Here is a 22,589-nt window from a genome sequence, read left to right on the forward strand (position 1 = left end):
AAAATTACAGTGCAGACGATAGTTAGAAGCTCAACTTTTGAGACTAGATTAAGGAATAAATTTCTTAAAAAGAATATCAATGGTACGAAATGTAAATAAAAACTATTTTTACATCTACCAATGCAGCCAATACACAAAAAATGAAAAACATACTTTCCTAACTATTATTTTCAGTAGTCTCTCCCAATAGCATCTTTGTATTTTAAATCAAGCAAAATACGATGACGAAGACGATGTGTCTGCCAGAACCTGTGAATATGGAGAGAAAATTAGCAAAAAGAACCAAACGAAGAAACAAAAAACCAAAAGTAATAATCAAAATTTTAAACCACATAGTATGTTTAGATTTTCTACAGATAATTACCTCAAGTTGATCTTCAGTAAATAACTCTTTCTGAACATTCCATGTATCAGCATGGGTCCGCCTGAACTCTGCAACAGCTTTAGTAACTGTAGATTTGACAGGGGATGGCTCCCCACTAAAGCGGGCCAGTAGTGTAACATGTTCAGGCAACCAACTGAAAGAAAGTAGTTAATGCTGTCAGATAATTACTAAGTAACGGAATCAATAGACGCCTTCCTTTGTGCCCGAAACAAAAATAAATTCATGTCTTATAAATCTAGTACAGAGATGACAGAAATTCTTTAGCTCAAAATATACTGGTAATATTTGTTTATGATTGCACAAAAAGTTTATATGAGATTATGACCATAAGACTACCATTTAAGTCATTTGAGGTTTGATATTGCTCCTTTTATGTACTCACAAATGAACTCAAATTTCCATCTTATGCAGAAATTGAAGACAACAGTACCAAAATATTGCATGAGCCAGGGATTTCACATTATGAACAAATAAGCTTTTGTTTTTTCAAAAAAAAAAAATGAACCAAAAAAAAGATTAACCTATAACAGCATCAAAAGTCTTATCCCAGTAGGATTGACTTAATGCTAACTTTTTACAATATCTCGTAAGTGGACTTCACTGAATCATTTACAAGCATTTGAAATTACCAATGTAAATCATATGCCATGGATAACTGGACAAACCTGGGCATGTCATACGGAGCAGATAATACAGAAGCAACCAAAGCGAGTACAGCACCATGAACAGATGCTATTGTTGAACCAGAGCGTGCATTTCTGTATTTGGAAAATGTTCCCCACTTTAACAAACTTGGCATGTCAGAGCTAATAAAAAATAATAATTTGCTAGACGACAAACATAAAAAGTGTTCGTAAATCCATCTTGTAATAACTATGGCCTACATGTTATACATAAAATGTTTTCAACGCAAGTACATCATGACTTCTTTTTTTCATAAACACATAATATCCTAGAGTTAGACAATTAAGCTTATCGTTCACATGGAGAAGCTGATAGGAACTTAATTTATTAAAAAATTAATAAGGAAGATTCTATAGAAGAGAGTTCTGATTATAAAGGAAAACTGCAGTGAACTTTAGGACTAAAAGAACAGAAATCTGATAAGAAAACCTTCTCTTCCCAAAACTACCAAACTGCAAAGCCAACCTCTCATTTCCCTGATCTTCCCTTGTAGACCGCCATACGGCATCTAACATAAGCACAAGGCTTCCCATTGCTACATATGCAAGTTTGTCATAGCCTATGCAATCTCTCTTTGTACTTTACCAATATTGGAGTGCGTAATATAGAAACCTATAATATTTAGCATTAATAGTACTTTAGTTATATCTCTAGTTTTGTGGGACTAAACCACTACCCTTGATGTTGCAATTACGGCAACCTCCAAAGAGGCCAGAACTAAGGCAGATCAGGGATGACCATGCACAATGGATGATGATGTTATTAAATTCAAAGAAATGAACCAGAATGTAGGCTTGCTTTAAGGTCCATTTCTGTACAAAAGTAACTAAACTTCCGAAGAACAAAGGCAAAAAATAACCTTGACTTTCTTCTTTTATGTACAATATTTGCCTCCTTATATGCTCTATTACGGAAATCTGTAGCCAGGTCTTCATCTCCGCCCTTCATTAAGCCTGCTAAAACGGCTGCAGCATGTTCTCTTACCTGGTGAAAAGATTAAGACTAAATGTAAATGGCAACCATCAATAATGAATGGCATCCCAAAAATATACGTTGATATGGATTGTCTGCAAAAGGAAAACTACAACTGGGAACTACAAATAAGCATTTTAGATATATCATGCTTTCCTCTACAGGAAAATCACAACCTCCCATGTATTACGATTTAGGTCTTGTCCACAACTCAGTTTTTAAAGGCACGACAGGTACCTTACTACTAAAAACTGCAGTGTTGACTAAGGTAAAAAGAGTGTAATGATAGCATGTTCTATAAAGCACAAGCATCACAAGTTAAATTACCCAAATTTCTTATTTTTAAATTTAAAAGAAGAAAAATCGTATTCTGCATTTCTATCCAAATAACTTCTAAGAAAGAACTTGCCTCAATTTGATTGTCTACTAGTAACTTCTCAACAGTTCCCCAAATTTCTTGCTTTTTTGAACTTGAGAGAATAAAAGTGTGCCTGTTAAAAAAGGAACAAAAATTTTATTTGCTTCAGAACAAACAAAAGTGTGAAATCAATGAGAATATAATAATCAGAGTAAAAACTCTCTGTTAAGTACGTGTTCCGGATACTAAAAAACATGGATGCAAATACAATAACTGTATGTTATGCCATTTAGAGTATGTTATGCCAAAGCAAACCTGACAAGATCATCGTACCTGTACATGAAGGTACGCAGATATGTCAATGTAGCAGATCTAGTCCGCCAGTTGGAATCATTGGCAGCAGAGAGAATCACAGATACAGCCTTCTGAAGGTGAGGTTCCCAAACGATCATCCATTTAAGCAATTCAAATGCTGCCTTGGCTAGTGTTGACAAATCCTTATTTGATGTTTCCTTCAAAAGAAAATAATATTATTCAGAAGTGGATAACTGATACCTTCCCTACTTGAATGGTCATAGAACCAAATAGAACAGTATACGAAAATTGCATTTTATTCACTTTTATTTAATACAAATGCTCTACAGGTAAAAGAATGTGAAAAGTATCGCCATCATTAAGTCTTCCAATAATAAGCAATCAGAAATTGATACTTCTATGTCTGTTTTATTCATCAATAAACTTTAAAAGAAAATAATATTATTCAGAAGTGGATAACTGATACCTTCCCTACTTGAATGGTCATAGAACCAAATAGAACAGTATACGAAAATTGCATTTTATTCACTTTTATTTAATACAAATGCTATACAGGTAAAAGAATGTGAAAAGTATCGCCATCATTAAGTCTTCCAATAATAAGCAATCAGAAATTGATACTTCTATGTCTGTTTTATTCACTCAATAAACTTTTACCATAAAACTACACCTCAATTGAAGTGTCCTTAGATGAAAGTATTCACAAGCACTCGTTCAGTAGCGTCAGAATATTAAGAGTTGCAGGAACATATATTCTAGTTTTGACGATGGACAATCTTATTACTGTTTAAAACATTGGTAGAACAAGAATCTTGGAGGTAAGTTAACACCGATGAAAATCCAAGTCAACATTATCAACCTAAAATTAATTCCTGGCAAAAGATAGATGCCCAAAAGTTTGGAGTTGCTAAAGAATCAAGTGCAAATATCTCAAGAAAATTAAAAGCATACACATAAAACCAAACAAATTGTCAAAATGAAGCATAAACCAATGAAAATCACATGATAAGAAATCCGATAAGTTACAATGAAGTCAAAGTAAAAGTTTAAATAACTATAGTCAATATATAGCTCAAACCTGCAAGCAAATCACAGGATACAGAAGCCCCACAAGCACATCAAGTAGATACGAGGATCTCCCTGACTTCAAGGATGAGATGATGAAGTAGAGTAGCTACATATGTTTGAATGGTAAATAATTAGCAATAATTCAAAGTAAAAGTAAAATCTAAACAGTCATTTCATTGGTACCGTTTCCATCCATTTCATGTCATCTTGTGAATCACCATCCACATGCCCATTTTGAGAACCTCCATCTACAGGATTCACTACTTTATCCGACTGGGTAGCAATCTGAATGTTCACAACTGCTTCAGCTGCTCGCTCTGTAAGAAACTGAACCCAGTTTTCATCTTGCATCAAACTATCAACATTGTCACTTCTCCCATCTTGATGACTCGAATGGTAAAGCCTAATGTTAGAGCACAATACAGAAAGGGTAACCCCTAGAGCCTCCCTCACCTGTTGCATAGATAAATCGAAATAGGTCAGAACCACAAAAATTAAGAAACTTGTTTCAACTCGTATATTCATATTACTTAACCCAAAAAAAGTGCACCACACACCCTTTATTTACACCACTATGGCATTATCCTAATGCAAAAACAAGGATGTGTTGAGAAAAAATGGAGATCATATATCTCCATATACAGCCAGACCGCACTTAACTTAAGAAATTGACAGACCGTTTTGACAAATTTCTTGCAAAGATTTCCATTTTTTTATCTAAAAGACCTTATAAATAGCTTAATGTGAGGACTATAGGTTAATTTAAAATTTGAAATAAAATATATTAACTTATAATCCAAACCAAACTATATATATATATATATATATATAAACAAAAAAAACAGTTTATATACAAGTGAACTCATAAGGATACTCGCTAGCATGATCCTAAACAATCAACCAATTCCAGTGATCCAATACGTCAGCAAAATCAGTTATCCCTTAATCCTCTTTCTTCAAATAAATGTCAAAGAATGTAATCCATTAGCTAATGACATACAAAGACGAAGAAAAAAACTGTCAAAGGCAACAAAGAAAAGGTTGCTAAAAGTTAAAACACTACATTCAAACAGCAGAGCTCCAGGGTAACACAAAGACAAAAATTATAAGGATAACCAAGATAATGTGTTTCACTAAACATATAAAGGAATCTGCAAAAGGAAATAAAATTAGTTTGATACAATTGCATAGTAAAATCATTGGTTCAGTTCAATAATATTGAGCTGTTACTCAACAACAACTAATCCGAGATGAGAGCATTTCAAACTTAAAACACCATTACATTAATCTGTCCATGAAATAGATCACATTAATCAGTCATAATGTTACAAGTGCTGCCTGAGGTTCAGTAAGTGTTTTAAACTATTGAATGACCATCTAACATAAATTTTAAACCTAATGCTTTTTCTTGATTACGCAAAATCATTCAGATAGTTTATTAATATCAACCAAACTATACCAAATTAATATCCTGAATTTAGATCAACTATCCAGCTTGTCAAATCCTATCAAGGCATGCAAATAAGTCCAGTATGAATTAACTCTGAACAATCAAGGTAATATAACTGTCAATTGATGAGCCACTCTGAACAAAGCATGGAGGGCAAGAATTCAGTTTACAATTTAATACCTAAGACAACAAATCGCAAATATAGTCAATGTTGAGGCTAGTTGTATTTCAAAAGGTTGCTGTTGAAAGTGACACTGTATATGTTATATAAAACTATTTAAATCATTATGAATTTCCAGCATAGTCAGTCCATGGTTTTGTAGTTTTATTTCCTGACTCGAATTGGCTGGCAATAGATAGGAGGGGAGATAACAGATAAGTAGTAAAGGAAGGGAAATATTCAATTTATGACTTATTGAACATATGAGATCAGAGAGGACACTTACTTGGGCTGATGAGTGGTGCATATTTCCAAGAACTTCCTTCAGAAGTGTATTATGGAGCTGAATTTCAGATACCGGCATTTTCTGTGGGGATATTTCTATTAGTGCAGCTGCCAGAAAAGCATATCGCTTGGTTGTTACCGTGGTAGCTACTGTTGGGGGTAAAGATGTCATCAAAGAATCCAGAATTTTTTGTCTCAAAAGAGGAACTCTTGTTCCATACTTCCCTTTACCAGTAACTGCATACCGTATGCAAGATGCCCACTCTGAAACTGATTCAACAGATTGGGTTAAAATGACATTCTTCAACTGAGGCATCAGCCAACTTTCCCATGTTCCTGATAAACCATCAATATCAGAATGTAGCACACCCGCCAATGCTTCAGCAGCCACACATTGTTTAGACCTCTCCTTGGCAGTTGTAAACTCATCTACTGCACCTTTAAGAGCCAACACAACAGGCATGCCACATTCTTGTACAAGTCGTTTAAAAATGCGTGCAAAACTTGAGTAGAATGTATCACTTCCTAAAAAGGAGATCCAACTTGGTGTACGTGGCCATGAAGCCGAAAATTCAAAATAAAAACGAGTTATGGATTTGTCTGCTAAGCTTTGGAAACTCGAATCTCCCTGACTTCCTCTTGAAGCAGTTTCAGTATCAGTTATTATATGAACATGAGAAAGACTAGTCAGTGTCTCATTGAAGAAACCCTCCTCCTGAAAAGTTTGAGTTAAAGTTCCTTCAAGGGATGATTTGACATGGTCTTGCAAATCCTCAAATTCAGCTGATTTCGCATCAAGAGACGACTTATATGGCGATTCCTTTAATAGTGTATTCAAAGCTGAAATTGCAAGTATCCTTGTCTGAGGAAGTTGACTTTTCAAATTCTTCAGAAAGTGTCCTATATGAGCAACGACATGAATAACATAAACGCACTGAACAAAATCTTGGAATGTGCAAAAGGAAAGTTCAATAAAATAAAATGCAGAGATCATCAAAAAGTAAAGAAAAAGTTATACAAACCAGCAGTTTCACTCAGAATTTTAGATGATGAATTTGGATGGTTCCGAGATGCCAAAGCCAGAAGAAGCAGAACTCTGTTAGCCATCAAATTATACCTGAAAAAGGTAACTATTAAATCAATGTTTTATATATGCAAGAATCTAAACTTGTTAAAAAACTGCTAGGCAGCATGTAAACTATAACAAATAAATAAGAAATAGCAGGGAGACAATCCAAATATGCATGAGCAACTCATCTATCATTTGTGTCCTGATTTTCGAGCTAAATGGTTCACATTTACCTCCAATGCAAGCCAGTAGAATCAAAACTCATTGAACCAATCTGAGAAACCAAATCTGAAAACTCTAGTCCACCAGTATGATTTTCTTTGTCAGAGATCCTGAAGAAGCTTCTAGATACTCCAGAAAATTGAATGTTGTACTTCACAAAAAGCTGTTGAAACCATGGAAATGTTGAATCATCTATAGCACATAATGAAACTGTGATAATCCGATGCAGGATAAGTTTACCTCATTAATTGCTTTCTGAGCTTTCAAAGATTCATGATGAGAACTTCAAAAAGAAACCACGAAACTATTATTCTCTAATGTTACACACCACAAACAAAATTCATCCAAACAGTGAATGGAGAAAATGGAATTACCTTGAAAGAATTGCCAAGATAAATGAAGAAAATGACTTTGGATCCTGAAATGAAAGAAAATAATGAGACATAAATGAATTAACCATCCAGAAAAACAATTTTAAGAACATCATCCATTGACAATCACCGTTGTCAGATGTTTGAGAACTGTCTGTGAGGCAAGGACTGAACAAGAACCCAAGACTGCATATTCCTCCGCATTGAGATCCTGCAAGTTTTTCGTAAGAGTGATAACACATTTTGAAATCAAAGATGGCCATCTCTTAATCAGCTTCACTAGAGATTTTCCTGCAAGCCTGGATTATATGAGAAATTTCAATCAGGTGTAGAAAAGTACTTTGCCAGTATTAAGAAAGCATGTTACACAATTGAATGAGATACAGTTTTAAGTTATACTTTTACAATTACACTTTACTTTTTTGTATGTGTAAAATAGGTGAGAAATTGAGAGGAAAATCGAAATATAAGGCAGGTTAAAAATTTGAGCTTTTTCTTCGTTTTAAACTTGAACTAATTTCATTCTTCTGTGTTTTCCTCCTTCAAAGAACTTGGGATTTTTTGTTTGTTCATTGAATATGGCTAATCTAACTACTGAGATTAGAATTTACATACATACATACATACATACATATATATAAATATACATACATACATACATACATATATATAAATATACATACATACATACATACATACATACATACATATATATATATATATATATATATATATATATATATATATAATGCTAAAAAATAGAACATATGAAACATTTATGTTTCAGTCAGCCAAGGGTTTCTCACTTACAGGCGAACAGTTTCATAGCTATGCAGCGAGAGAGTCAACAAATCGTCCATCAAAATAGTCACATGATCAGATGGGCGGAAATTCCCACTTGTACGGTAAAGATGATAGGATGCTTGTGAAGACCTCCAGGTACTGTGCATAAATGCCTTATCGATGAGTGCCCACCTTGGTCTGGATAGACAACAAGCATCAGAGATTAATTAAAATGGTCTTAGAACACTGTTCCTGTAATCAAGAAAGATGAGTTGTCTACCAATACCTTTTCTTTCCTTTAGAATGAGATGATACAATGAAATTAATGGGTGGTTCTATTATGGCGGCAGATTCTAATTTCCAAGCCTGTCTATGACTAGACCACTCATCAAATTCCAAACTCCCTGCGGAAAAAAGGGAATGAAACAAAATTAGCCAGTGCATATACAAACTATACAGAGTAATATTTGAAAACTTATTCAGACACAGAAGTTGATACCATAGTTTCCTAAAGCATCAATGATGCGAATAATCAGTATCAACAGGATGCTGTCATCTGATTTTTTCTCCAGGACATATCTATTAATCCAAAAAAAATTATCAGGATTTGTGAACAGCAATATAAGTTAAAGAAACAATGTACAGCAGCATAGCATAATCCTTACTTGCAGGCTATATGTATAATCTCAGCAGCCTTTTCTCTCAGAGCAGTACTTCCAACAGTACAACCTGTAGCCCCAGCAATTAAAAACAGATTGTTTGAATCTTCATTCCTTCCATTTCTAGAGTCTGGAACAAAGTCAGGCAAACATGAAAAAAGTCCTTGCAATGTTGATTCAATACGTAGAAGAGTCACTTTCAAGTACTCTTTCTCATCCCCTGCATGACAAATCACATTCAATATAACAGTTAAAATTTGCATTAACCAAGTAAGAACTTCCTTCATGCAACACTACCATCCCAATATGTCTGCATCATGATCACCAGATTTTAACCATGTCATGTCAAAAGGGAACTCAAATAATTTATCTTGCTGAGGATGACGAGGTAAAGTATAAACTACTTTTTTTATCAGCAAGAAATTATAAACTACTTGAGACATGGGTATTTCTCATACCTTGGTCTGCATGGATTTTAGACTGGCATATTTTCAACAGATCATCCAAAGCTGACTGGAAGTGAATGTCTATAAGCTCATTTGCAAAATGAATTTCTTCATCACAAGGAATATGCCATTTTGGGATAAAGCTTTCCTCAGGGGAAAAACCTTTTGTGCTAATCCATTCTTCAAGGGCAACAGCATCAGGGTGCCTAAGAACACACCTATAAAATAAAAATTTAACATTTGAATTTCCAGAGAAAGATATAAAACCAGAGAATGAGGGCAGAAAAAACTAAATAAACATAGTCAAACATTTATATATACATACTTATACTGATCAATTGGATAATAATGAATCTGACTTCCTAGAAGAGACCGAAGAAGATGATCAGCAGCCCCATTAACCTATCATTGGAAGTAACAATCAAATGGATTAGGAACCGATGGAAACTCCACTATTAACCACAAAAACTCACGTTTATTTGTAACATAATCAACCTATTTGAAGAAAAATATAAGCATGGAAATAAAAAGACCTTCCAAGATGGTGAGTCAAAAGCAAAGAAGACAGCTTCTTTGAATTGATCCTTGTAGCGAAGGAGTGCTGGACCTCCATATGTGATGCAAACTGACAATATCTTAAGTTGATAGTCAATTGCAGCCTCAAGAGCTGGTGAAATTGTGGACCTAACCTGAAAAAAAGTGTCAGCTTTCAAGAAAATCCAGAAGCAGCATAGCAGTAAAAGATAATCACAGGACCAAGAAAGGTGCCTTTGATGAAGCAGAAGCATCAAAAGTTCCTCCTCCTCCAAATCCAGTGCGTGGTGTTCCTTTCAAAGAAGATATCGCAGAAAGTAATATTGGCTCAACTAGCTGACTAACTGCTTCTTCTGGGTTCGAGTGAACACAGGCACAACAGAGCAGTCCAACTTCTGCAACAGCACCAGGAAGAATATTTGTCTTCACAAAGTGGGAAATTTTCTTCAGAGCCTATTGACATATCAGTTAAGTGCAAGACAATATATTAGCCAGGAAATTTAAGTAACTATTAAGTATTTTAAACTCAAAGTAATACCTGATTATACAGTGAATTAGAAAGCCTTCCAAACAGAATTTCAAGCACACAGAAGTAGTAAGGACCATCATCAACTAGGAAAGTTCCTGTTGTTGCTGATGACTGCAGACCTTCATTTCTAATGTACCAGAAACCAGTTACCCAATTATAAAGCATTATAACATAAAAAATGCAGTTAAACATGGTTTTCAAATAAAGTTAGCATTCAACTGAGGGGACCTTAGCACTGTTACTTACATAACACTGCTGGGTTCCAAGTGTTGAAGTAAGGAAAACAGACGGCATAAGAACTCATCCAGCCACTCTGAAAAGCGGACCATAGGCATAAATGATAGGTCATCAATTTTATCATCCAATAAAGCCAACTGCATTTAAAAGGTGGATAAGGTTAAGATTATAATAAGTTATTCATTCAATGTCTAAAAGTTGAAAGCTTACATTTGAAAATATGGAACCAATTAATTGCATGGTAGCCAAGGTTTTTGGAGGGTCATTAGCATCCATGCCAAGTAATGCATTAGATAATGAAACCCCCACAAGATCAACAAATGTTTCATCACCAACACCACCAAGATCAACTGGCTTCGTGGAGCAAGCTGATACAGATGTATAAAACAGTGAACGCCCAACAAATGCCACTGACATAACTGCAATTTTCAACTGATGGGTGGCAGTCATCTGACTAGGCACAATGATTTTGGTCAGAAAAACAAGGCAATCTTATCAAATATATCAATTATAGATCAACAAGAATATATCATACAATCTGGATAGGCTAAAAGAATTTGATCAAGAAGAGAAACTAATCCAATCAAATATGTCACTTACACATTGACAAGACTATATCATAACCGTGGGAGACATTCTATCAAGAAAAAATATTATTCTTTCCATGACATTGATCACACATAGCTACTTAATTTTAACATGAAATTTATGAAGCATTACTAACCGTCTCAAGGGCCATATGGAACCGAGATGCCACAAATGGCAGAACTAATGAGGGTTCTACATAGGACAGTATAGAAGTGGCAGCAGCAACTGTCTCAGAGAGATGTTCATTCTTGCTGTATTGACCACGGTCAATTAACTTAAGCACTGAATTAACAAAGAAAACCCTCTCTGATTCCCCAAGATGCTGTTCACTGGGTCTTCTATTATTTGTGCTCCTGTCATACAGAACCACTTCAGTTGCAGAAAACAGACACACATAAAAAAGTATATGACAATTTATAATTGATTCTTACAACTGTTCATTCTGTAGACGCTTTTGAAATTGAAACACCAAATGAAACAAAAGCCGCTCCAAGGAGTAGGTCCATCGACCTCCATTTGAGGGATGATAATATCTACAATAATAAATGCCAGCAAAAAATTAAGTAAACAACAGAATGAAAGAGAAAGAAAGCTTAGTTAAGTTAAGCAATGTATTTGGAGCAATAAGTGAGTCAACAAACTGTTCCAAAATGTTGATCAATTTTTCAAAGTGCTGCTGTGATGGACTACCAGGTTTTAGTAAATATACCTGCAGTTGCAATTAAAAAAAATTACTAAACTAATATTAAGAAATCAGAACATGGTTCCAATGTTAGAATCTCACAGAAGTAATAACAACATATTTGCTTACTATTGATTTGGAGATTGCCTTTGTAGGAGTAGAAGTTTTATTAGAGAACAAGAACCTAGTGTTTCTTGGGACATCTAGTGAAAAGGGGTATGAACCACTTCCATTTGCAACAGGTACCTATGATTTACAAGAATGGGTTGATCACAAATTAATAAACAAATTGTGAATCTCATAAGGAAATGAATGCAAATATAGATCAATTGGCTCTGAGGTAATACAATTTAAACAAAACACAGCAGGGAAAAACAAGGGTGTATCAATAGATCAACTAATCATAATGGTGTAACCAATAGATGCCATGCCCTATTTACTTCATACAGGAATTTGAAAATGCATTAGCTCGCTTCCCTAGCACAGTAAGGACTACAAAACAAGAGCTAAAAGTTACACTTCAATGCTGCTTGGGCATTTGATGTGGATGATAGACGGCCACCCTCAGATGCCTGTCTCTTTCTAGGGCAGAATCCAATCTCCTGACACTCTGAAGTAGACTTATGTTGCTTGCTTGAGTGCTAAGGCATAATAATACATAACCTTAGCCTTGGCAACTACTGAAGTCATTTTGGTTCAATCTCTTCTTGTGAGCTCTAGGTTACTACCAGAACCACTATTATCTACTGAGACAATCGGAGTAGTGTGGCTCCAAGTCATAGTCATGTGCTTCACTCTTGCACACTGAGCACACACAATTAGATATTTTCTTTGCCCTGAAGAAGGTGCTAATAAATCTCTCACTCTTGACCATGTTCCTGCTTAAGAACAAGTTGCTGACATTCTCACCTGGTCTCTTCTAAAGAGGATCAGTTTTAGAATCTAAGAGCCAAACTCAAGAGTTATCAGCTGCTCGTAGCTTTCACTCTAAATTTGTAGAGGGGGAGAGAGTGTGTATGATTGTGTATTAGCTTAAGTATTTTAGCTTCTGTTGTAAGCAATAGATTAGCCTCTGCAAGATGTAGTTAGTTATGCCAGTTGCAGTTTATTATCCTAGCTATCAATTATGTCAGAGTCTGTTTGGTCAAACTTCTCCATAATTCCAGAAGAGAAAAATAAGAAGAAAAAAATGAAATAAATTTCTCCATAAGTTAATATTCGTTTACACTCAAGTTAAAAAATAAAAATTTAGAGAGAGTTCCTACAAATATGCATTAGGTGGGGGAGCCTCAACGCTTTAAGTAACAATCAAGTAGTTTATTCTACTCAATGTGGAACTCCTGACAATCTCAGTAGCAAAACAAACAAGGTTATCAATGTTAATTTAAAAAAGAAAGAGGACAGGAATATAAAGAGATTTAAGCTTTAGAATAAACAAGTCTTCAGAGAGAGAAAATGTATCTATTTCCTAATCATTTTAAGTTAATATACGCCTGATGCTAAAACATTTAATCAAAGTGTAAATAAAATCAACCTTGCAAGAAGAATGCAAAAATATCTAATCAAACATTCCCAGAAGAATTTACACACTCACCTCAAACATATTCAAGTATCTAGCAAAAAGCAAAGGCAAGAAGCAGTCCCAGTCAACATTGTGGTAATTTTTTACAACACGAGCTATGACATCTGCCCATTGATTGTTCCAGAATTGGCAATTTGGTATAGATTCCCACAAGTCTATACATTCTGTTATCCAATCACTGCCAATCCAATTATAAAATTTTACTCCACACGAAGTCATGTCATATATCACACCAAAAAAGTCCTAAGAATTTATGCTTCTTACTGGGTAAAAAAGGCCTCATTATCCAGATTTGTTGGGAGAAAGAGTCTTGCAAAGCCTGAACCTTCAAAGGATGAATTATGCCACGGGTTTTGCAACAAAGATCTACAAATTATCCAATGACCCAAAGAAAAGGAATTAAGAAATAAGCTAAAATTGGGAAAAGAGTATAATTCCTAGTGCAGGTCCAGCATGATTCCACTCAATGGGAAGTATTGATACACAGGAATTTCATGTTAATTCAGTTCATCATCAATATCAATATAAAGTACAAAACAAAATAAAAGGCAAGCTCTCGTAATAATTCAAGATTATGAGGAAACTTCACCAAAGCACTCACTTAAACTCAGACCATATCTCAAAGGCAGAACCTGATGGGAAGAATCTCCGGCAGGACTGGACAAGGGAAGTTATAGTTTCAAAGTGTCGTTGTCTTATTCTCCAACCTTCTGGACCTGTACTTCTGCAACGGGAATATAATTCAAAATCCCCAACCAACAATTTTGAAATCTCATATGCAGAAAAGAAATAAACTGTTAAATATGTTCAATTCTATATTTTGATTAAGGGACACGAGATTATTAAGTCCAAAAGTAAATGAAAAATAAAATACAAAACTGAATTCAGAGACAAACTTAAGCTTATAGCAAAGGTAAATTGTGGATTTACTGCAACGTCAAGCATTGAATCCTTGGGATTAGTCTTCATTTCTTTTATTTTTCCTTTGTTTTTTTATTTAGCTAACTAAGAATCACAAATTAAGTACAGAATAATTTTAAACCAATTAAGGCTGCAGCGGAAACAGTACCGATATAAAACTCACCTAGTAAAATGTGTGCTAATCAGTGTATCATACAGGGGCCTCCATCCAACACTTAGTGTAATCTTTTTCCTATATTTGTTGAGTAATCTGACCACTAAATTTCCCCATCTAACCTAATAAACAAAAAATGATACAATCATTTAAGAGCAAGCAGAGACCAAAAAATAAGCAGCCCGTGTTTCATCCAAGACAAAATGCAGCAGCACCTGAGCATAAAGCTTATTACGGGCAACATGAAATATCTCAAGGCCCATCTGAGCAAGATCGCGAACATCCTCCAAAGAAACATCACTTTTTGCCTTTATGAAACTGCACAACAAGCATAAAAGTTAGATTCGACCCGGCAACAAGCACCGTCTGAATTCAAATTGAGTGGGGAAAAAACTCAAATCCACTACTAATAAATTATAATGCCGTTTTGGAAGCAAAGCAGAGCCATTACTTGCAACCAAGGTATTAAACAACAGTTCCCGAACGTGGTTTCAAATCAAGCAAAACAAATAAGGTTTTTTGGAATGACACCAACTGCAATTATGGCTGCAGCAACTGCGTTTGTCCAAAAATTCCTACAATATCAAGGTTTGTAATGAAACTATAACTACAATTATAATTTGAAACCTTATTTATAAGAAAAGTATTCCATCAGCTAACATACACAAAAACAAGTAATAACAGTATTAAACAACTTCTAAAGAAATTAACACTTACTATAACAAAATACTAAGTTTTTCTTAGTGTTAATTAAGCACAAAGTAACCTCAACAAACAGCGGAAGAAATTACTTAATCTTGTTCGGAATAACTTGTTTAGAAGAAAAATCAATCATCATTTCCTTGTAATTAAGCAGAATCAAACATGCAAAAACAATTATAAACGAAGTCAATCCAGCACTCTCCGGAACTATACCTCCGTTCACATACTTTGAAAAACTGCTCACAAAACCACGATTCTCGACACCTAAGCCTTTAACTAACTTCTTCCCAACCTTCTATCACAAGTTCAACGTCATTTCCGAGCAATTAAGAAAAATCAAACATGCAAACCCAATTATAAACAAAGTCAATCTACCACTCCCCGAAGCTATTCTTCAATTCACATAATCAACAAAACCGCTCCCGAAACCATGAATCTCACACTCCTCAGCGTTTTACTAACTCCTTCGAAACCTCCGATCACAAATTCAACAGCATTTCCTAACGGCACAAGCACGAAAAACTTCGCACCACATAACTAGCTAAAAGTGAAAACTTAAAACGGAAAAAAAAAATCAATCAAGGGGATATTCCAGAATCTGCTCAATTAAGCCGTACGGCGGAGAAATACACCGAAGGAGAAAGCAAAAACAGATGAAATGAAAACAAAAATTATAAATTAAAGATGAATTAGGGAAAAGGAAGAGGAGGAGATTGGAAATGAGAGTGGAAACTGACAGGTCGAGGACGGATATGAATTTGAGAGTGGAGAAGACGGATTCGGGATCGTCGGGTCGGAAGGAGGACTTGACGGCGGCGATGACGCGAGTGAAGGAGTCGCGCTCTGCGGCTGTCTGAGCGGCCACAGGCGGCGGAAGCCATGCATTATAGAGATGCATTCTGGTATCGGTTTCGGATAAATGCTAAAAGCGAAGACACACGGAGAGTTTGGTGGTGGTGTTCGTTTGGGAATGCGTGAGTATATATAGGATTGAAGATTGAGAGCAACTTTGTGAACACGAAAAAGGTGAATTGAGTAGTCACAGAGAGAGAGAAAGAGAGAGAGTGTAAAGAGTTATTATTATTGGAGCAAGAGGAGACTTAATTAGGGGGTTTGCATTTTGGGATTGACTTTACTTCATTATTCAGTTTAGATTCAAGGTGCGGAATTACTTTAAGCCTTTTTCTTTATTTTCTTCTCTCTCAGTTTTGTTCCGCTGATGCGAACCTTGTAAGATTCGAACAGAGTAAATTCCAATATCATAAGTTTTTGTTCGAATTAGTATTTTTATTATTTCTATCAGTTAAATTATTTTAAGAAATTATGTTAAAAAACTTCTGATTCATTCTAACTGACGGGTAAAAGAAATTAGTTAATACAGGTAAAAATAACTTTCTAGTTGTTTAATAATAAAATAGAATGTCCGTACTTGAACAACTATATCATCAATTACAATATAAATGTTTTGATAGATATAAATAGAGGTATGACTCGTAAGCATATAAGTTTATCTTCGATTTGTAAAATAACTATAAAAGTTTAAAACTACTCGATTTCGAATGGAATGGCACTTTGTATCTCTTTTTAATCTTTACTTTTAATTATAAGTAGAGGTACTGTTAGGAAAAAAACTGTTAATAACAATTATACAAAAAGGTTTAATTAAATTTAAAATTTTTTACTGTTGAAAATGTTCAATTAAGTATCAATTAATTTTTAATGATCGATCGAGTACATGAAAAAAATTATATTTTAATTGAATAATTGTTTAATTTTTTTATTGATTGGATAATGTGGTTGCTAGAGGTTGATGTAATTGTTATATTGTCTCATCATATTGTTTAATATTAGTAAATTTTATAATTTTTCATAAATGTTAGGGTCTTCCAAATGTAATTTTTTGAAGGTAAAAATCTTTAACTACTTCTCAAATTTTTATATTCTTTTAGAGTTCTTTAACATGTCTTCTTTAATAATGTTTCAACGAACTTTTCATTCAAATATATTTTTTAATTGTCAATAGATCATGAAAATTTAGTAAAAACTGAATAAACTATAAAAAATAATAAAAATAAAATAATTATAGTATAAAAGAATATTTTGTTATCTCTTCTAATCTAAATTATTAGTACTCGGTCCCTTTTAGCTACGATTGTTATTTAATACAAGAAAAAATAGTTTTATGAGAGGCATATAGGATGAAGTATATGTATATTTTCACGATAGGTACACATATTTATAAATTTAGCCATGCCCACATATACTTAAGAAAGTTGTCAAAATGGGTCATAATCCGCGGGTCAATTTGACCCACCACGAGTTTGAGCCGGGTTGAGTTTGAAAAAATTGTATTTTTTTAATACGGGTCAGATTTTAACCCGGCTCATTTAAACCTGGCTCATGCGGGTTGAATCCGTGGTGGATCGGGTTGACCCACCAACCTACCTACCTAATTTTATTTTATTAAAATTAAATTTGAGAATGAAATTTGTTTAGATTTGAATTATAGAAAGTTTGTAATTTTTTTTTATTTTAAAAAGATTGTAATTAAGTGAGTCAGTGAGCCAACCGTTTACCCACCAACCCGTGGTGGGTCGAGCCGGATTCGAATTTTTCTGACTCGCTAATAAATAAGGCGTGTTAGGTTAGCTCACTAAGTGACCAACCCGTAATGCGCCGGATCGGGTCGGGTCGGGTGACCTGTTTTGACAGCTCTACTGAATACGAATATAAGTGCATAATAGTAAAACCAATAATGTCCATATTTTCTTTTTTTCCCATAAGTTTGACTAAATTTATTTTCATAATATTCGACGTCGATTAAATCCAATTAAAGAAAAAAAAAGTTTAAAATTATTTTATACAAATGCACAGGGTTTATGAAAATCTTACCAAATTAATACAGCCCAAAAAAAATATGAAAAATGAGTTTTTGCTTATCAGTATACCAAAAAGTTACTCAATAATTACTCAACTTTCACCATTTAAGAGAAAAAAATCATGTTTTCCTCTTTTTCTGGTGGCTTATTAATGTATTGTTTTTCGTCCTATTATAGTAACAATGAATTTTAAATTAAAATAAAAGCTTAACTAAGAAACTTTAATTACAACATAAAAATTGGAGCTGTTTTAATTAATTTTTTGTTAAAATTTACGACAACAATTTAGATTTACTTTTATTTAATATTAGAAATATTTTTTTATTTTTGTTGATTACTATTTCTTTTCCAATTCACCAATCAATATTATATACTTTTTTTGTTAGTCAATTCACTTTAAAAGAGAAAACAATAAATTGACCGACAAATTAAAAAAAATTAAACATAAACCAAAGTTAATTGTTAAATTGAAAATAAAAGTGAAATAATAATCAGATCATTACATGAACAAAACAAAAGACATTAAAATATTAAATTACAATAAAAAAAAATATTTTAAATACTAAATTTAATAATTTTTTTAAAAAAAGTTAAAATCAGAATATTTAAATTTATTATGAGTAACTTAAGATTTAACCAACTCTAAAAAAATTAAAGTATCTATTTTTAAATGTTAATATTTAAAATAAAAAAACTTTAAAAACTACAAAACAAAATATAAAATAGAGAATTTCTATTAAAATATAATGTTTAATGCCATTAATAAGCTTTAAACTTCATTTTTAATAAACATTATTTAATATTTATAGGATAGATACTTTTTAATTAAGTATTTTTTTATGTTGAAGTATTTTTCATTTTCGTACTACTTAAATTTAGTTATCATTTGGGATATGTACAAAAGCGTTATTAAATAACACGTTGCTGTACAGTAGGGTCAAAATCCTTATAGCACGCGAAGAATTTGGATTTTTTTTTCTGTTTTTTCTTTTCTGCTATGTTTCAAAATACATTAAAGAAATTTTAATTTATCAACATTAGTTTATTTTTTATATTTTACATAGTATCAGAAAATTCAGTAAAAAAATATAGACTCATATGAAACTAATTTATTACTTATTAATTAATATTTTGTATAATTTCAGAGATAGGTGATTTGATAAAGGTTTGATGGCGGGTGAAATAATATATTTAACAAAAAGATAAATATTGCTAGAATATGTTCTAGCAAAATATATATATATATATATATATATATATATATATATTAAAAAGTAGACTTTAAATCTAATTTAATTATATAAAATCGACTTATTAAATAAGGTTTCATTCACTTATATATTATAAATTAGTAGACTTTCACTGTAATAATTATTTGAAGAGAACTTTGTAGAAAATATTAAAAGTGAAACTATATTTTGCTTCATATTTACTTTGTATATAGTAGTAGGATATATTTTATGTAATTTAAACCTAATTAGTCTATTTTGAAGTGTTGTTGTACTATTTAGCGAGGAAAAAGTAGCTGAAAAGGAAATTTAGGTTGAAACCTAATTGTCATTTCACATTCTACACTTGTGTATCTGATTTGGACACTCCAAACTTTATCTATATTTTTCAAAGTCTGACATAATAAAGGAGGCTTCTTGTTTAGGAAGAAAAGACGTGTAACTTTGGAAAGAAGAAACATACTTTAATTGTGATTTAAATATCTATATACTTCATCAAGCCTATGAAAGATGGGTGATTTAGTTATTAGGCCCTTCATAACAAAATTTTATGCAAATGGGTTTTCCAAACTTGTTGGCTTATGAATTAAATAAGATAAATACATGTAAATATGTTCTTAACTAATTTATTTTATTGTTAATTCCTTGAACATTTATTTTAGTTTGCATTAAGAAATTTAATAAAAATTCTTACAGGTAGTTAAGATGTGACATTTAGGGTGTGTTCATTTGGGGTTGATTGGGAGAGATGATTTGGGGGAGAGTGATTGAATAAATTTGAGGGTAATTTTTTTTGTGTTTATTTGAGTGGATTTGGAGGTAATTAAGAGTGGATTTAGAGGTAAAATTTGTGAGAATTAGTGTAGGATTTGATTGATGACAGTTTTAAAAAATTTGTTTAATTGGTAGAAATTGAAGCTTACCAAAATGCCCCTAGATATTAAGGTGATATAAAATGATATTTGTTTATGTTATATTTATTTGTAAAAATGTTTATTAAGAGTAAAAAATTAAAAATCAATTTTAAAAATAATTTATAAAAATTAATTAAATTATAATTTAGTAAAACGAATTTTTTTTAAAATGTAGTATTTGTTTTGAATATAATTTAGTTCCAAGTAGTATGAATTTATTTGTTATGGAAGTGAGATTTATTAATTTTTAATGAAGGCGATAATTAAACGAAGTTATATTATTACATAACATAATATAAAAACTGCGAACATAATAACATAGAAATATATTTGTAATAGATCATGATGAAATTGCTTGAGTGAGGTTTGTAAGCAATCAATCACATAAGTCAAGTACAAGAAAAAGGTCATGTAATACACTGACGTAATAGTAAGCAACTTAATAATCTAAATGGTGAAGAATTAAGTTAACATTTTGATTCAGGTGAACAAATTGTCGGTTCATGTCGAGAGATAGGTTTGTCAAGTTATCTTCAATATGTTGAACCCGCACCTGCATTTGTTCCATACCCTACATTCTGTGTTGCAAGTCTTGTACCCCTCCCACATTTGAGTCATCATATTAGGATTTGAAAGATGTGGAGGAGGTTCCACAGGGTTGGCATGATGGTGTGGTTGCTCTTCTTCTTCATCATCGTCGACATCGTGTTGCCAAACACCGTTGACATTAACAATATTCAATCTCTTCAAAGAATTAATTGAAAAATGATGTCTGGTCCCAATATGAGTGCTGGCATCGGCATCAACACTCACTCCACAATATTGCATGATTTGGGTGATAAGGACACCGTACGGAAGGGGTGTGTCACCGACCTTGCATTTAAGCATATGCTGCATTATGTGATGAGGCCAATTGATAGCTATATTATTTTTAAGCACCCATATCATAAAGATATCCTCCTGCAATACCCTTGCAAAATTTGCAGGTCGTGGAGTCAACATGTGCACAATAACATAATGCAGAAGTCTATCATTAATATTCAAAGATCCAACTGTTTTAACACGTTCACCCTGCATTTCTAGTCTAACCATAGTAGCTAATGCCATATCCCGATCATAGGGAAAGTCGTCTAGGATAGTTGAATAACACAATTTTTGACCCTCATACTTCATATTAACAACATTCAACCAATCAGTAGGTTTCAATCTAATTCTTGTCTTGTTGACCTCACTGACCAAATATCCATTACCAGAAATCTTCAGATTTGAATAAAAAACTTTGATCAAATCCGGATAGAAGGGTGCTTGCAACGTCATAAATTCAACCACTCCTTGGAACAGAAGATGATGAGTAAAAAATAAGTTTGAACCGGCAAATGATTCGAAATTCATTATTTTTGGGACAACAATATTCCTTGTGTAGAAATTAGCTGCGTAGTTTTCCATCTGATGGCTATGACTGAAGAAACGACACTGATTTAATTGTTCTACAATAGATGGTCTGACATGGTCTGACATTGGCTGCATCTTCTGGCTGAGTTACAGATTCTTTTCCCTTACGATTTTTTCTAGGTCTTTTGCTTGATGATGAGGCAATTTAACAATTTCTTCAACAAAACCATACATAAAAACATGCACAAGTTAAGTCATAACAAATTAAAGAATATTAATAATAACAATAATTAAAGACAAATCATTAGATCATAACCATAACCTTAACTTCAATATTAAACATGGACGAAGGCCAAGATGTAATAGTATAATTGAGAAACATAACTACAAAGTAAGCAAAACATTCTAACATTCACCACCCGATATCATTTTACATAACTTGTTCCACCTCTTGTGCGGTGGAAGTCCCATTAACCTCTTTCTACATGTGGGGTTTGAACATAAGAAATCATAACATTGATCGAGCAAGTTTTCATTAGCAATATTCATAGCACTCAACATTTCATAAATGTTGCCCTCTGTGTATGTGTATGTGGAGCTGCGACGGAGTATTTGATTTCTATCTTTCGTTGTTGAGACTTGACGCACGACAGCACCAGAAATTACACCGAAGTGAACATTTGTAGAGTCAAGTACATTTGTGAAACCATCGAGGCTGGTGGTCAACTTATCAAATTGTGCATCTATCACATCGGCCATAGGTGTCTTCCTTTTGGAACCTCGTGAGGATGATGTTCCTCCAGATGGAACGGATGACACAGATTGAGTCTGCCCTGGACTATACTCATCCACGAATGGAGGAGGTGATGGTGGAGTTGGGTCTCTATACTCCTGATAGGTAGGCTCTTCAGGAATGTACTCCATATTCTGATTCAGGTCAACCTGTACACGAGGCCCAACCTGCTGATGACACGCTTGTCGAGCGGTCCTTACACCACTCCCAGTTGCTCGATCTGCAA

At 33.4% G+C, this 22,589-nt stretch overlaps 1 protein-coding gene across 1 annotated transcript; it reads right to left on the bottom strand.

Annotated features, from left to right (window-relative positions):
- Positions 1 to 22: 22 nt before the first annotated feature.
- PA200 (proteasome activating protein 200) lies at positions 23 to 16,226 on the bottom strand. Its single transcript, XM_047295849.2, has 35 exons — positions 15,894 to 16,226; positions 14,670 to 14,772; positions 14,464 to 14,576; positions 13,981 to 14,103; positions 13,644 to 13,745; positions 13,392 to 13,557; positions 11,927 to 12,043; positions 11,757 to 11,824; positions 11,547 to 11,648; positions 11,252 to 11,468; positions 10,738 to 10,977; positions 10,537 to 10,664; positions 10,300 to 10,417; positions 9,996 to 10,214; positions 9,761 to 9,916; positions 9,553 to 9,629; positions 9,240 to 9,445; positions 8,788 to 9,001; positions 8,622 to 8,701; positions 8,409 to 8,526; positions 8,150 to 8,320; positions 7,470 to 7,638; positions 7,343 to 7,386; positions 7,209 to 7,251; positions 6,980 to 7,131; positions 6,700 to 6,794; positions 5,679 to 6,577; positions 3,966 to 4,235; positions 3,793 to 3,888; positions 2,733 to 2,911; positions 2,451 to 2,532; positions 1,929 to 2,053; positions 1,051 to 1,143; positions 365 to 518; positions 23 to 249 (listed from the first exon to the last, which is right to left on the bottom strand). Exons 1-35 carry the CDS (start codon positions 16,052 to 16,054, stop codon positions 208 to 210), a joined length of 5,442 nt encoding a protein of 1,813 aa, XP_047151805.1. The 5' UTR covers positions 16,055 to 16,226; the 3' UTR covers positions 23 to 207.
- Between the last annotated feature and the right edge of the window lie 6,363 nt (positions 16,227 to 22,589).

This window comes from Vigna umbellata, chromosome 5, assembly GCF_029865625.1.
Source record: "Vigna umbellata cultivar VRB3 chromosome 5, Vumbellata_1.0, whole genome shotgun sequence".
NCBI classification, from domain to species: domain Eukaryota; kingdom Viridiplantae; phylum Streptophyta; class Magnoliopsida; order Fabales; family Fabaceae; genus Vigna; species Vigna umbellata.